Genomic DNA, 16,982 nt, shown 5'->3' with positions numbered 1-16,982 from the left:
TCAGTGAAATAAAGGGAAAAGGTATATTGTTTAAGTAGAAACCATGTATTAAGGTCTTTAATTTTGAGTTGAAATAACATGTGTTAACTTGTTTTTCATTTCAGCTGCGTTCTGAAATGGAAGAAGAAAAAAGACAAGCTGTAAATAAAGCTGTCGCCAACATGCAGGGTGAGATGGACAGAAAATGTAAACAAGTAAAGGAAAAGTGTAAAGAAGAGTTCGTAGAGGAAATCAAGAAGCTAGCAACACAGCACAAACAGCTGATTTCTCAGACCAAGAAGAAGCAGTGGGTAAATACCAATACATTTCAGTATCCGATTATTAAAAAATGTACCACAGATACGATGAAAATCAAATCAGAAAGATACATGTGGCATATTCAAATATTCATGAATGAGATCAAATGTGAAATTGTCAGCTTTAATTAATTTAAAAAATTTCATTTGAAATCTTATAATTTCTTGTCTTGACTGCATGGTTCAGTTGGTTGGAGTGTTGTACTATGTACCAAAAGGTTGCCAGTTTGATTCCCAGTCAAGGCACAAAGCTAGGCTGTATGTTTGATCTTGGTTGGGGCATGTACAAGAGGCGGCCAGGCAATGTTTGTCTCTCTCATCATTGGTTTTCTTTCTCCCTTCTTCTGTCTCTAAAATCAATGGAAACACGTCCTCAGGTGAGGATTTAAAAAAATCCCATTAATTTCTCAACTCCAGATTCCACAGTACTGAGTATTGCTTAGGAATATTTTGTTAAATTGAAATTATGATACTTTAGTAAATAACATATATAGTATAATTAATTTATATAACTTCTCTGTGTATGCAAGTATTTTGTTTAGATAAATTTTCTGGCTTTGATTTTTGCCTGGTAGCTCCTTATAACTAATATTTAAATTGTGAAATTATAAATGTATATTCACAGTAACAAAAGAAGGATTTTCAGAATTTACTGCACTTAACATTTATATGTTAGATTCTTTTAAAGAAGTTGTTTTTACTTTATAATAGTAACATCTCACTGGTTTCTAACTTCAGTCAGAATCTGAGAAATAGTTCATTTTCCTTTGTGTCCTATTTGTGATTTTTATTTTTTTAAATATATTTTATTGATTATATCATTACAGTTGTTCTATTCCCCCCTTCATTCCCCTCCACCCTGCACACCCTGTCCCCCATTCCCCCCCTTTAGTTTATGACCATGTGTCTCAAGTTCTTTAGATTCTGTATTTCCCATACTATTCTTACCCTCCCCCCTATTTATTTTTTACCTACCATCTATGCTACTCATTTTCTGTATCTTCTCCCCCCTTCTCCTCCTCCCACTCCCCTGTTGCCAACCCTCCATGTGTTCTTCATTTCTGTGGATCCACTCCTGATCTAGCTGCCCTCTTGGTTTGCTTTTTTTTTAGGTGTGGTTGTTAGTAACTATGAGTTTGCTGTCCTTTCACTGTTCATATTTTTTATCTTCTTTTTCTTATATAAGTCCCTTTAACATTTCATATAATAAGGGCTTGGTGGTGATGAACTCTGTTAATTTGACCTTATCTGAGAAGCACTTTATCTGCCCTTCCATTCTAAATGAGAGCTTTGCTGGATAGAGCAATCTTGGATGTAGGTCCTTGCCTTTCATGACTTGGAATACTTCTTTCCAGCCCCTTCTTGCCTGTAAGGTCTCTTTTGAGAAATCTGTTGACAGTCTTAACGGGAACTCCTTTGTAGGTGACTGTCTCCTTATCTCTTGCTGCTTCTAGGATTCTCTCCTTCATTTTCATCTTGGCTAATGTAATTATGATTAGTAACACTTGGTGTGTTCCTTCTTGGGTCCACCTTCTTTGGGACTCTCTGAGCTTCCTGGATATCCTGGAAGTCTATTTCCTTTGCCAGATTGGGGAAGTTCTTTATTATTTGTTCAAATAAGTGTTCCACTCGTGGCTGTTTCTTTTCCCCTTCTGGTACCCCTATAATTCGGATGTTGGAATGTTTAAAGATGTCCTGGAGGTTCCTAAGCCTCTCCTCATTTTTTTGAATTCTTGTAACTTCACTTTTTCCTGTTTGGTCATTTCTTCCTTCCTTCTGGTCCACCCCCTTGATTTGAGTCCCACTTTCCTTTCCATCACTATTGGTTTCCTGTGCATTTCCCTTCATTTCAATTAGTTTAGCCTTCATATGTTCCTCTAATTTGTGGCTAAAATCAACCAGTTCTGTGAGCATCCTGATCACCAGTGTCTTGAATTGTGCATCTGAGAGGTTCGCTATTTCTTTTTTGCTTAGAGTTATTGGCTCTGGGGCTTTGAGTTCCTCCTGAGCCATGTTCGTGCCTGTTATGTATGAGGAGCAGAGCCCTAGGTGTTCACCAGGGTGGGGCAACTCAGTCACTGGGTTGTGATGCTGTATGTGGGGGTGGGCCCCCTCAGCTGACTCCCACCACCACCCCGGGCTGCGCGATCCATCCCACTGCACACGAATGTGCAACCGCAGCCAGCCCACCGCCCCGAGCCCTTACTGGGTCAGCCCGATGTCGGGCTGCCTGGGCGCCTGGGGTCGGGGGATCTTTCTTGCCTGTCCCTGCTCCTCTGCTGGCTCCGCCCCTCTTACCAGTCTGGTTGAACGGTTCATTGTTGTCGACTTCCGTATAGTTCAGTTTTCTGTTCTTTGGTTCCATCTTTGTTCTCTAAACCTTTGTTGTATTCAAACTTGGTTGTGGGAGAAGGCACAGTGTTTCCACCTATGCCTCCATCTTGGCGGAAGTTCCTATTTGTGATTTTTATCTCCCATTTAGATTACAAGCTTCTGAGCAAATACATTCTCCACAGATCTCAGATAATCTGCAGGGAACAGAAGTTTTGCTCCCCAAAGCTCATAGCTTGGTTTTAATTTTAATGAGTTACTGTACAGAGTCTAGTGGTTCTTCATTTGACCCAGACTGTGTTTGAGGAAGAGTTGTTATGGGAGGTGGAGGAGGAAACAGGAGGAATAAATACAGTAAAAAGTGAACTATTTTGAGAAAATAAAAATAAAATCTTTAAGTACATGCAAAGTAAATGTTTCATTAGGGAGGTAAACAAAAATTGTTATAAACTTTGGTCAAGAAGGAAAAGGGAAATTTAGCATATAATTTAGAAGAATCTATGAAAATAAGTTGGTAGGAAAAACATGAAAAATGAAAAATACCATTACATGGAAATTAAGTTGTGCTCAAGATAAAATAAGCACAGTATCCCAACACCATGTCTGTGATTCTACCTTCTTGCAAAGACAAGAGAAAGCCAGAAAGTGAACATTAGACTTCGAAGAAGTTTATTGAACAATCAAGAAAATGGGAAGAGGAGGCTATAATAAGTACTGTAATACTGCTTTTTATAACACCATTTGTGAAATAGAGTTGGTACTATTATACCTATTTATTTGATTCCACATAGAAGTGATAACATGTAGTATGTATCTTTCTCTGTCTGACTTATTTTACTTAGCATAATGCCCTTAAGGGCTATTTATGTTGTCACAAATGGCAGGGTCTCCTTCTTTCTTGTGGCTGAATAATAGTCTTCTGTGTGTGTGTATTGCATCCACTTTATTCATTCATCAATTGGTAGACTCTTAGGTTGAGTCCCTATCCTGTCTATAGTGAATATGGTGCAGTGAACACGGGATACATGTATCTTTTCAATATCCTGTTTTCATTTCCTTTGGATAAATACCAAAAGTGGGATTGCTGTATCGTATGGTATTTGTTTTTAATTCTGGGGCAGCCTCCATGTTATTTTCCATAGTGACTGTACCAATTTACATTCCCACCAACACTTGTCATTTCATTTTTTAAATATATTTTATTAAGATATGACACTTGTCCCAATTTCTCCCCTCTACTTGGTTACCCCTTCACTCCTTTTAGCAGTCCCCCTCCCCCTTAGTTCATGTTCATGTGTCATGCATATAAATTCTTTGGCTTCTCCATTTCCTACACTGTTCTTAACATCCCCCTGTTTTGTACCTACCAATTTGTACTTTTTAATCCCTGAACGTTTTCCCCTATTTACCTCCTTCCACAAATGATAACACTCCAAGTGGTCTCCATATCTATGATTCTGTTTCTGTTCTGCTTGTTTACTTTTAGATTCAGTTGTTGATAGTTGTGAATTTATTGCCATTTTAATGTTCATAGTTTTGATCTTGTTCTTTCTTTGATAAATTCTGTTAACATTTCATATAATAAGGGCTTGGTGATGATGAACTCCTTTAGCTTTATGTTTTCTGGGAAGCAGTTTATCTGTCATTTGATTCTAACTGATAGTTTTGCAAGACAGAGTAATCTAGGTTGTAGGTCCTTGCTTTTCATCACTTCAAATACTTCTTGTGAGTCCCTTCTACCCTGCAAAGTTTCTCTTGAGAAATCAACTGATAGTCTTATGGGAACTCCCCTGTAGGCTTTTCACTTGCTGCTTTTAAGAGTCTCTTTATTTTTAACCTTTGGCATTTTAACTATGATGTGCGTTGGTGTGGTACTCTTTTTGTCCAACTTGTTTTGACACTCTGTGCTTCCTGGATTTGTATGTCTATTTCCCTCACCCAATTAGTTTTCTTATTTTTTTCATAAAAGTTTTTAATTTCTTGCTCTTTCACTTCTCCTTCTGGTACCCCTGTGATTCAAATGTTGGTACATTTCAAGTTGTCCTCCTTAGCCAGGCTAGCCTTGTTTTTTGTTTTTTTGTTTTTTTTCCTTGCAGTTCTGATTGAATTTTTTTTTTTCTTTCTTATATTCCAAATCATTGTCTTAATTCTTGGCTTCATCCACTCCATTGTTGATTCCCTATAGATTTTTATTTCATTTAGCGTACCCTTCATTTCTGCCTGGGTATTTTTTATGCTGTTAAAGTACCAATGAGTTCATTGAGCATCCTTATAACCAGTGTTTTGAACTCTGTATTTGATAGATTGCTTTTCTCCATTTTGTTTAGTTTTTTTTCCTTAAGTCTTGTTCTTTTCTTTCATTTGGGCCTTATTTCTTTGTCTCCTCATTTTGGCAGCCTCCCTGTGTTTGTTTCTATGTATTTGGTGGAGCTGCTTCAATTCCATCTTAGTAGTGTGGCCTATTGTAGAAAAGCTCACTAATAAGTTGGATGGGGCGAAGCCTTAGGTAATTGTCAGAGTGGGGCAACCCATGTGGACCAGGTGAATGGAGTCTCCAGTATGGTAGGGAAGGGCTTAGAAAGGGGGCAGTGCCACTGCCTGGCCTCTGGAGTTTTGTCCAGGAGGAAGCTGTCCCCCAGCACTTGCCCTGATGCCAGACAGTTCAGTTTCTCTCCCTTTGCCACTGGTACTTTTCCAACTGCCTCCCTGGTGCTGGAGCTCAAAAGGAGTGAATCTGCTTAAGTCCTTACTCCGTTGTGGGCCCTTTAAGAAGAGACACCTGAGAATCCCACATTTTCTAATGCCACCCCAACCCTCACTGGTTTTTACAGCCAGAAGTTATGGGGACTTATCTTCCTGGCATTGGAACCCTGGGCTGGGTGGTCTGGTGTGGGGCTGGGATCCCTTGCTCCTGAGGGATCCTGTACCTCCTGATTTTTATCCATCTCATGTGGGTGTGGGACTGCCTGTTCTACATTTCTGTGCAGCTCCACCCCTCCTACCTGTCTGGATGAACATGACTTCTTTAATTCCTTTGTTGTCAGACTTCCATACAGCTTGATTTTAGGGGTGATAGTTGTTTTTGTAGTTTAGTTGTGATTTTTGCTGTGGTGTGCAAGGAGGTGAACTGTGTTGACCTAGGCTCCATCCCACACACTAGGCTCCCATAACTTTTTTTCCCCATAACTTTTTGATAATAGCCATTCTAACCTGTGTGTGGTGGTAATCTCGTTGTGGCTTTGATTAGGGATGGGGAACACATTTTCATGTACCTGTTGGCCATCAGTATGTCTTCTTTGAGGAAATGTTTATTCAAGTCTTTTCCCCATTTTTAAATTGAGTTACTAGGTTTTTGTCTATTTAGATATATGATTTCTTTATACATTTTGGATATTAAACCCTTATCAGATAGATATAATTTGTAAATATTTTTATTCCACAGGTTACCTTTTCATTTTGTTGATGCTTTTGTTTACTTTGCTTGGATGCAAAATTTAAAAAAATCATCAACATCAATGACTAGGAGCTTACTCATTTTCCTCTAGGAATTTTACCATTTCAATCTTATATTCAAGTTTTTAATCTATTTTGAGTTGTTTTATATGGTGTAAGATAGTGGTTCAGTTTAATTTTTTGCATATGGCTGCCCAGTTTTTCTAACACTTTATCAAAGAGACTCCCCTTTCCCCATGTTATTTCTGGGCTCTCTATTCTGTTTCATTGGTCTGTATGTTTGTTTTTATGCCAATACCATACTACTTCGATTTACACCCATTTTTTTAGGTGAGGAATTTGAGGCTTACGAGCTGGAAGAGACTAAACATCTGGTTGGTAGAGCTGGAACTCAGCCTTCTAAGCTTCTTCTGCTTATCATATCATTTCAAGTAGACTGGTAAAATACTTAGAATTACTCTTGTATTATAATGCAGGACAGAAAGTATGTAGGTATGTCACATACCCAAAAATGTATGTTTAAAATGAGATACAAAAGAGAAACATGGTTAGAAAGATATATCTTTTAAATATATCCACAAAAAGAGCTATAAAATGTGAGCGAATGCAAAAGTAAGGTAATAGGAATAGATATTTAGGAGAAAGGAAGGTGCTGCTTAAATTATTTAAAAATGAGTAAGATATAGGCCCTAGCTGGTGTAGCTCAGTGGATTGAGTGCGGGCCTGCAAACCAGACGTTCGCGGTTCGATTCCCAGTCAGGGCACATGCCTGGGTTGCAGGCCGGTTCCTTGCAGGCTAACTACCAGCAGGGGATGCACAAAAGGCAACCATACATTAATGTTTCTCTCCCTCTCTCCTTCCCCTCTAAAGATAAATAAATAAATAAAATGTTTTTTAAAAACGAGTAAGATATAAAAGTTAAATAAATTTGTTCCAAACTCACATGACTAATTAACAGAGGCCCAATATTCAAACACAGATAAGACTCATTACAACTGTTTCCAAAAATTAAAACAGGCTGTCCGCTTTTTTCTAACAGTAACTATACTGAAGTTGCAGTGCTGACGTAATTAGATCACAAGAATTCTCAAAAGATCAATTATAAGAGAGCATAGAATATGCAATGAAGAAGATCAGAGGGTACAATTTTAGGTACCAAATGTAGGCTTTTCTCTTTGGGTCCTGTCCTTCGGACTTAATATCAACTGTCAAGTCCATATGTATATATCTGCCATCTATCTATATCAATCTGTATGGACCTGTCTTTCTAGCTGTCTCTCTCTAGAACTCACATATTTATATGGATGCATTTTCAAGTATTTCCAAAACTCAATCTCATCTTCCTTGTCATTACCCATTCATCTTCACTATGGGTATCTGTTAATGATATCACTATTCTTTTACCAACTTAGCTAGAAATCTTAGTTTTTACTCTCATCATTTTCTTTTCTCAGGTCCAAGCAGTCTAAATTATATACACCCTTCCTCTTTGTCTAGACCTCTTTTGCAACCTCAGTACTATTAACATTTGGACCAAAAATTCATGGGAGACAGGGCTATCCTGAAAATTGTAGGATGTTTAACAGCATCCCAGGCTTTTTACCCATTGGATGCTAGTAGTAGCACTTCTTCCCCTCTTTCCCCCAAAGTTGTGATAATCAAAACATACCCCAACATTGCCCAATAAGGTAAGGACTGAGAATTGACCACTGGTTTGGGGTCATAAGTGCCCTTGATAATAGCATGTTCAGTGGTGAAGTACAGTTGAAAGACTGAAGTAATTTTAAGAAAGGCCAAATCAGAATATATGAGGAGCTCCTTAGAATAGCAAGTTTGTGTATTCTTTCAAGGAATTTGTAAAGGGGAGCAGAAAAATGGGCTTATGGTAAAATACACAAAAGGTACCATTTTAATCATTAAGTAATCAGTTCAGGGATATTAAACTAACTTGCATTGTTGTGCAACCATCACCACCATTTGTATCTGTAAGTCTCACCTTGTAAAACTGAAGTTCTCAACTGGTTAAACAATCCTCCTTTTCCCTCCTTCAATCTCCTGGCAACTACCAATCACTTTCTGTCACTATGATTCTGACTACTGTAGCTACCTCTAAAAAGTATAATCATACAGTATTTTGTCCTTTTGCACATAGTGTAATGTTCTTAAGGTTCATCCATGTTGTGGCATATTGCAGAATTTTCCTTTTTAAGGCTAAAAATTGCTTTATTTGTATGTATATACCACATTTTGCTTTTTCATTCACATGCCGCTCACTGTTGGTGAACAGTGCTGCTATAAACATGGGTGTACAGATCTCTCTTTGAGACCCTGGTTTTAATTCTGTTGGGTGGGATTGTTGGGTCATACAGTAATGCTTATCTTTATTTTTTTTAAACCTCAATGGCGTTTCCACAGGAGCTGCAGCATTTTACATTGCTAGTACTTTCATTTTACATCCAAATGGGTAGAAGGTGCATGATCAGTTGAGGATCTTTTCATGTGCTTATTGACATTCTTGTATCTTTTTTGATCAGTGTCTATTCAAGTCCTTTGGCCATGTTTGAACTCAGGTTTTGCTGTTGTTGAGTGTTAGGAGCTCTTTAAATATTCTGAATATTAACCTTATCAGATAAATGATTGCAAATATTTTTCCCATTCTGTGGATCATTTTCATAAAATATGATTGTCTATTTTCTCTTTTGTTACCTGTACCATTGGTGTCATATCCAAGAAATCTTCGACAAACCTGGTGTTGTGAAGCTACTATTTGATGTTTTCTTCTGAGCGTTTTATTGTCTTACTTAGGTCTGACATTTATATCCTTGATCCATTTTTTTGACTATGCTATTACAGTTGTCCTGATGTTTCCCCCTTTGCTCCCCTCCACCTAGCACCCCTACCCACTCAACCAATCCCCCCACCATTGTTCAGTTCCACGGGTCACGCTAATAAGTTCTTTGGCTACTCCATTTCCTTTACATCCCCATGGCTCATCTGTAATACCTATTTGTTGTGGGCCTGAGTCCTAACTGAAGCCAGCTGTTGCTTGTTTGATAGGATTTAGGAATTTGTGAAGCATGAGCCGAGATCAGTCGTTCACATGGGAAAGCAGCTTGGGTTGGCCCAGGATTGGGTGGGAGACAGTCTCTAAGGATCTCCAAGGCTTGTCTAACAGTGTTAGCCAGATTGATGGAGTCCCAGATATGGCACCAGCTTGCTGGTGTGAGGAGCATTTAGAAAAGGGACAATTGCATCAGCTTGCATTGATGGATGATGACTCTTCAGTTTTGTGTACCACTGGTGCCTTTCAAGCTGCCACCCTGGTACTGGAGCTCAGAGGGAGGGAGTGAGTAGGTGAGTCTCTTTTTGGGTTAAGAGGAACTTCTTAGGGTTGCAGCAGTTTCTTCCCTTGACTTAATCCCTGCTGGTTTTTGCTGCTAGAAGTTGTGGGGACTTAGCTTTCTGGCACTGGAACCCTGGGCTGGGGGGCCTGGCATGGGGCTGGGACTCCTTGCTCCTGAGATTCCCTCCTGAATCTTTATCCCCCACAGGTGAGTGTGGGACCACCCCTTCTATGTCTGTGCCCCTCCTACCAGTCTGGATGGACACGGGTTCTCTACATTGTCAGACTTCCTCCATTCAACTTGATTTCTAACAGTTCTGAGTGATGGTTGTTTTGTATTTTAGTTGTAATTTTTGATGTGGTTATGTGAAGAGGTGAGCCATGTCTGACTACACTGCCCTCTTGGGATTAACTGTTAATTTTTTACATGGTGTTAAATAAGGATTGTTTCTTTCCAGCACCATTTGTTAAAAGACTGATCCCCATTAAATGGTCATGGCACCCTCATTAAAAATCATTTAACCAGCCATGGCTGTGTAGCTCAGTGGATTAAGCACGGGCTGTGAACCAAAGAGTCACAGGTTCAATTCCCAGTCAGGGCAAGTGCCTGTGTTGTTGGCCAGGTCCCCAGTAGGGGGGGTGTGAAAGGCAAAAATCATTTAACCAAAAATGTGTCTATTTCTGGGCGCTGTATTCTGTTCCACTGGTCTGTGTTTTATCTTTGTGCCAGTGCCACACAATTTTGGTGGTGTAACTTTGTAATAACTATTGAAATCAGGAAGTGGGAGTCCCCCACATTTGCTCTTCTTTTTCTATGGTTGTTTGACTATTTAAGGTCCCTTGAGATTCCATGTGGAATATTAGGATGGGCTTTTCTGTTTGGAATCGGCACTGAATGTATAGATCTCTTTGTTAGTATTGACATCTTAACAATTTGAACTCTTTTAAACCTGTGAACACAGGATATATTTCCATTTATTTATGTCTTCTTTCAGCAATATTTTTTAGTTTTTATTGTACAAGTCTTTCACCTCCTTGGTTAATTTGTAAGTATTTTATTCTTTGAGCTATTTCAAATAGAATTGTTTTCATAATTTATGAGATTGTTCATTGGTTGTATGGAGAAATGAAAGTAATTTTAGTGAATTGACTTTGTATCCTGCTACTTTGTTGAATTCATTAATTAGATCCAACAGCTTTGTTCTGGAATCTTGAAGATTTTCTACATCCTAGATCATACCACATGCAAAGGGAGATAATTTTACTTTTTCCTTTTCAATTTTTGGAGGGCTTTTACTTGTTTGCCAAATTGCTCTGGCTAAAACATTTATTACTCTGTTGAATGGAAGTGAAAAGTGGGCATCCTTGTCATGTTCCCGATTTGGAGGGAAAAGTTTGTCTTTCACCATTTAGTTTGATGTTCACAGTGGGTTTTTCATGTGGCTTTTATTATGTGGAGGTAGTTTCCTTCTGTTCCTGTTTTGTTTCATGTCTTTAGCATGAAAGGTATTGAATTTGTCAGATGCTATTCCTTTGACCGTTAATTGGACGATCATGTGCTGGTTTTTTCCTTCATCACATTTAATTTTCATTCGAACCATCTGTGTATTACAGGATTGTGTAACCCATTGTCATGGTGTATCTTTTCAGAGTACTGCTAAAATTCATTTGCTTGCTTTTGTTGAGGAATTTATCCCAGTGTTGATCAGGCCTGATCTGTAGGGGTATTTTTTTGTTTGTCTTTGATGAGTTTCCCCTCCTATTTAATTTTTGGGAAAGTTTGACAAAAATTGGTATTAGTTACTCTTTAAGAATTTGTTAGAATTTACTAGAGAAGACATGAGGTGCAGAGCTCTTTTTAATTGGGAGATTTTTTGTTAATAATTAAATTTCCTTACTAGTTACTGGTTTTCTCAGATTTTCTGCTTTTTTGTGATTTAGTCTTGGTGGGTTTTGTTTCTAGGAATTTGTCCATTTTATCTAGCTTATCCAATTTGTTGTAATTGTTAATAAAGCACTATTATAATCCTTTTTTATTTATATGCAATCAGTAGTAAGGTCTTCACTTTTATTTCTGATTTTATTATTTTAAGTTCTTTTTCATAGTCCATCTAGCTACAGGTTTGTCAGTTTTGTTGACCTTTTTGAACAACCAACTTTATTTCATTAGTTTTTTCTCTGTATTTCTATTCCATTTCTGTTCTAATCTTTATTGTTATTTCCTTCCTTCTGCTGGCTTTGAGTTTCATCTTAACGAAGATGAAATTTTAGTTACTGATTTGAGATCTTTCTTTTTCTTGAGGGGTAGGTATTTGTAACTAAAAGTCCCTTCTGAGCACTGCATTGCTGTGTCTCTTACATTCTGGCATGTTGTGTTTTCTAATTTCCCTTGTGATTTCTTCTTTGATTATTCAGAAGTATGTGTTTAATTTTTAAAATTTTGTGAATTTCCCAGTTTTGTTTTTGATTGCTTACTTATGTGGTCTGTAGCTGCCCACTGGGTGTGCTGGCCTTGGGGTTTCCCGGATGGTGCAGGCCAAGGTCAGTCCCTGTCTAACTTATAAAGTAATCTGAGGTGGCTGCTACTTGTGCCGGGTGTGGAGATTCCCAGACGAAGCCAAGCTGTGAATCTAGGCAGGCTGCTGCTAGTGCGGGGCCTAGGGTCACTTAGCAAGAGAAACAGATGCTGGGGGGCTCACTGAAGCCAGCTGTGGCTTGGTTGATAGGATATAGGAAGTTGTGAAGCATGAGCCAAGACCAGACATTCATGTGGAAAACTCATGGTTAACAGCTTGGTGGCCTGTAAGTTGGGTGAGACAGGGTCTTGGGATCTCTAGGACAGGGCAAACAGTGTTAGCCAGGTTGATGCGGTGTCTCAGATAGCGCCCTGCCTGGTGGCTCTGTGGGGTGAGGGCTCAGAAAGGGACAGTGGCCTCTGCCTAGCTTTCTCTCTGAGAGCTGTCCCCCAGCTCTTGCCTTGATGCCAGACTCTTTAAGTCCCCCCCCCTCCCCCCGTATGTCACTGGTGCCTTTGAAGCCTCTCCCCTGGTGCTGGAGCTCAGGGGGAGTACGTCTGTGTGTGAGTTTTTTAGGAACAACTGGGACTCCAGAAGTTTCTTCCCTTGACTCATTTCTGCTGGTTTTTACAGCCAGAAGTTGTGGGGCCTTATCTTTCTGGCATGGGAATCCTGGCCTGGGAGGGCCTGGTGTGGGGCTGGGACTCTCTGCTCCTGAGATATCCCTCTCCAATTTTTATCTACCATATGTGGCTGTGGGAATGGCCCATTCTGCATCTCCACCCTTGCTAGCAGTCTGGATGGATGTGGTTTCCTTAATTCTGTAGTTGTGAGACTTCTGTTGAACTTGATATCTGATGGTTCTCAGTGATCATTCTATATTTGAGTTAAAATGTTGATATAGCTGTGTAAAGAGGCAAGCCATGTCTGTCTACACTGCCATCTTGACTGGAAGTCAACTGGCATTATTCCTTCAAATATTCTCCATGCCCCTTTCTCTCTAAGGAACCCAAAAATGTGTATCTTAGTGTTGTGCCCCAAAGTCTCATAGGCTTTATTGACTTTCCTTCAGTCTTTTTCTTTCCCATACTTGCTAATTCCATTGTCCTGTCTTGTGCTTGCTCAAATCTGCTTTTGAATCTCTCTAGTGAAGTTTTCACTTCAGTAAATGGACTTTTCAGTTCCAGATTTTCTTTATGGTTTTTTCCCATTTTTGATGGCTTTTCCCACATCTTCCATTAATAGTTGTTTTAAAGTTTTTGTCTAATATGTCTTTCATTGGGACCTTTTTAGGGAGAGTTTCTGTTGATTTTTCAGTTTGTAAGCCTTGTGATTTTTTTAAATTGAACACTAGACTTTTGAATCTAATATAAGGGTAACTCTGGAACTGTCTTTCTCTTTCTTCAGGGTTTGTTGTTGGCTGTGTGAACAAGCAGCCTAAAGTGTATGTGTATCCTAGGCCTTTTCCAAGCCACGGCATGCACATTCACTAATAGTCCCTGTATATGCAGTTGGATTTGAATGTCCTAATCTTTAATTTCTGGCTCCCAAAAGGGGAAAATAAAGGGCACTGGCCTTTTAACTTTCGCTGAGGTCACTTCATCCGGAGCGGAAGGGGTTTGTAACAATGAGAGACATATATATATTGGCCAACCCCCATCTGTGTGTATCTCTGTGATTAGAAGTAGCAGCCAGCACAGTTCTGATACTTTGGGGGGCAGGGTCCCGTGTGCCCACTGTGGCTTCCACGGGCTGCTCCTGGACCATGTGCACAGCTGCCTGCTTGGTGGTGGGTAGCCGCTCCCCTGCTGAAATGGACCAAAATTAACCGCAACTTACTGTCCAAGTTTTCCCCTGGAAGTTGCAGTCCTCTAGTAGACTCCGGAGTTCCAAAATAGTTACTTCAGACAGATTCCACCAGTGTAGTTGTTGTCCAGGTGTGGAGACAGATTGCTGTTTTGCCATCTTTCCAGTTTCCTCTCAAGACCTTTGTAGGGAAATAGAAATTGTTCATGTTTGTGTGATGATGGGAATGACCCAGTAGAAATGAAACAAGTCGTTATGCCTGGTAAGCTTCAATTTGCTGATACCTGACTATATACTGCAGCCTCAGTCGTGCCATTGTTCCCTGCCATTCTACTGAGCACATAAAACATATTCTAATGTTCTTGGTGGTGATGTTAGTTTAAGACTGAGCGAGAAAGATCTTTAAAATGACAACTTTGAAAGTCCACATTTTAACCAGTTTCCTGTGCATTCAGTCTCACGTGTAAACATGCTCATGATTTCCTTCTGCAGTGCTACAACTGTGAGGAGGAGGCCATGTACCACTGCTGCTGGAACACGTCCTACTGCTCCATTAAGTGCCAGCAGGAGCACTGGCACGCCGAGCACAAGCGCACCTGTCGTCGGAAAAGATGAAGGCGGGTTCTTGCAGGAGAGTCACCGATGCTTGCTCTTCTCAGACACAACGGTTTTTGTTTCCAAGAAGCCAAAATTGTTTAGAATTTGCTTCCCATTTTGCACCAGCCTTTAAACACTTTTCGTGAAGAGATTTTGCACAGTAGTTTAAATCTTTTGTTAATGTCCCTCTGGAGTTTTTTGGGTGTAAAAGAAACATCAGTGGAGGGTATTATTTTAAATAAAATTTAATTGAGAATTTGTTGCATTTACAGCAAATTTTAAAACATTTTTAGGTTTTACAGAGATTTTAAACTTTAAACAACAGATCTTTAAAAAACAGGTGAATAAAGTGAGTTTAACAAATACACGTTTAAAATAGATCTGAATGTAAGAACTACAGAACTGTTTCAGAAATAAAACATACTACCTTGATGTTAAATTTATTTCTTAACCTTGTTGAGCTGGTTTTGTTCAGCTTAATTTACTGTTTAGAGGCGTTATCTATTGGTTATGCCAGTGGGTATGTGATTGAATTTAGGGAACAGGGTTGACACAGCAGGTGCTAGTCCTGCATATTTTTTCTTAAATATTTCCCAATTGTGTTTTTCATTATTTCTTTTCAATATATAACTTTTATAACAAATTATTAGCTTTGATCTTGTAGTTTAAAATTGCAGGGAACTGGGGGTAATCTTTTACTGAGCTGGATCTTAGAGAAAATGAATATTTAAATTTTAAAGTTTGCACATTTCATCTTTGTCCTAACATGAGTGCTTGTAGCAAAATAAACAAAAATAAGCCAAAAACTACCTTAATTCATACATGAAATTATAGATGAGGCATACAAATTTATTTAATGCTTCCCTTCCCTCCCCAAATATGGATTGCCTATTATCTGGTGTCACCTCATACATTGTAAGTTAATGCTAAAAGGAAAGAAAGCACTTAAGTTTCACAGAAGCCGTTATGTTTGTGGTAATGGGTCATTGCCTACTAATGAACCCCATCACTGTACACAGAATGAAGAATAATGCATGTTAATTTTCTTGTATTAAAGATGCCGTGGTTTGTAAAAAGTCTGTATTTTGCGGAATGTCTGGATGAAGAAGCATTACCAATAGGAATGGATCGATAGTTGAATAATGATTTTTTATACATAGATATATTAAATACAGCCAGAAAAATTACTTTTTTTTAAAGAAAAATCTCACAATTTATGTTTTTTTCAAAGACTGATCTTAGACCAAGTCAAATTCCCATTTATCATTTAGTTATTTTTTAAGGTTAGAGAAATAATTTGTAAATATTTATTTAGACCTTTGATATTTATTAAAGCAATTACACACAACGGAAGTGAAAAAATCAGGAGAAAAACCTTTTTAAAAGTTTTCTCTAGGTTTGTCAGGGTCACTCTAAAGATGAAAATATAACTAAGTCTTCTGTGAAATAATCACCCACCTAGTCCTGGTGCTGTTGCAGATGGCGGTGACACAAGTTAATCGACGAGCTGCCGCCCAGCAGTGCCCCAAGGCTTGTGAGAACTGCCTGTCCGCAGCCCTGTCCCAACACCACGCCTGAACTGCACAGCAGCTGAGCATCTCGGGCCCTCCCTGTTGCTGTGTGATCAGTCAGCGTTGCCACGGTGTCGTGGTCTGCTTGAAATATTGTAACCAAGAACACTTAACCTTTCCTTGATCGTTTTTCCAGTTTTAAAACTTCGATCCACCCCTATGAGAGCAAGTTATTGTGGAAATACTTTCGGTGTAAAACCATTCCAGAGTGTGTACTATTTACTGATAGCTGCATGAACGTAAGATTCGTGTTACTTTGGCTTTTTCGTCTCCGTTGACACGGTTGCACATTTCCAAGTTACTACAGTGTGAAAACTGTGTGTTAAAAAAAAATACAAAATTTAAAAAAAGAGATTGTGGCCTGGTTTTGTAAAAGTTTTAGGTAAAATTACAATTGATTGTTTTAGGAATCATTATTAAAAATTTTCTGCAAATCATAAAGCTATATCAAGATGTTGAGCTTAGCCACTATGCACATTGTAATTATTCATTGTGGCTGTCCAGTTCTATGATGCATTCTGGCATTTTGTAAGCTGCTCTGACTAGCAATATATAGATTCATTTAATGTGTTAACATTGGTTAATAAATGTATTTAAAAGAAAACTGGCTTTAATCCATTGTTGATGTGGTCCGCTCCGGTATACCAGACTATGGCGATCATACACAGTGGGCTATCCATCAGCGACTGTTTGACTTTATATAAAAAGTATGGAAAATTACTCACTTAAAACATTTATGTTGCACTTCTTGTAGTTTTCAAAGACTCAAAATACTTTTACCAGTTTTCAAAAAATTGAGGTTTCTTTCACTACACAGCCTGTTTTCTTAACCCTTAAAGGCTGAATATATAGATAGAAAATTACTCCATAAACACTTGAAATTTGTCAATATCATCAATTTCAGTACATCTAGAATTAAATTCTTCATCTCTCCCTGTGTCACTCCACTTCTCCTACCAGTACACATGAACCGGTCTCAAGTCAGGCAGGAAGTGGCCTGGCCCCCCCCTTTGTGCCTTGCATACCTAATTCTGGAACTTCTGACATCAGGATCACAGGAGAGCTTGC

General features: G+C 38.8%; 1 protein-coding gene across 12 annotated transcripts in view; it reads left to right on the top strand.

Moving 5' to 3' along the window:
* The window catches only part of ZMYND11 (zinc finger MYND-type containing 11), a 157,163-nt gene extending 140,650 nt beyond the window's left edge, over positions 1-16,513 (top strand). For 10 of the 12 annotated variants that reach the window (XM_037031940.1, XM_037031948.1, XM_037031947.1 and 7 more), the window contains 2 exons: positions 105-290; positions 14,239-16,513. In XM_037031940.1, coding sequence (XP_036887835.1) covers positions 105-290; positions 14,239-14,361 — 309 coding nt within the window. In that variant the 3' untranslated portion in view covers positions 14,362-16,513. The remainder of the gene's footprint in view (positions 1-104; positions 291-14,238) is intronic. The other 2 variants (XM_037031950.1, XM_037031949.1) reach the window with 1 other exon arrangement.
* The last annotated feature ends 469 nt before the right edge of the window (positions 16,514-16,982 follow it).

The sequence above is a fragment of the Sturnira hondurensis genome, unplaced genomic scaffold (assembly GCF_014824575.4).
Source record: "Sturnira hondurensis isolate 20B ecotype Veracruz unplaced genomic scaffold, ASM1482457v3 Scaffold0021214, whole genome shotgun sequence".
Lineage (NCBI taxonomy): Eukaryota > Metazoa > Chordata > Mammalia > Chiroptera > Phyllostomidae > Sturnira > Sturnira hondurensis.
Note: the sequence above shows the minus strand (reverse complement) of the source record. Positions and strands in the feature narration are given on the sequence as shown.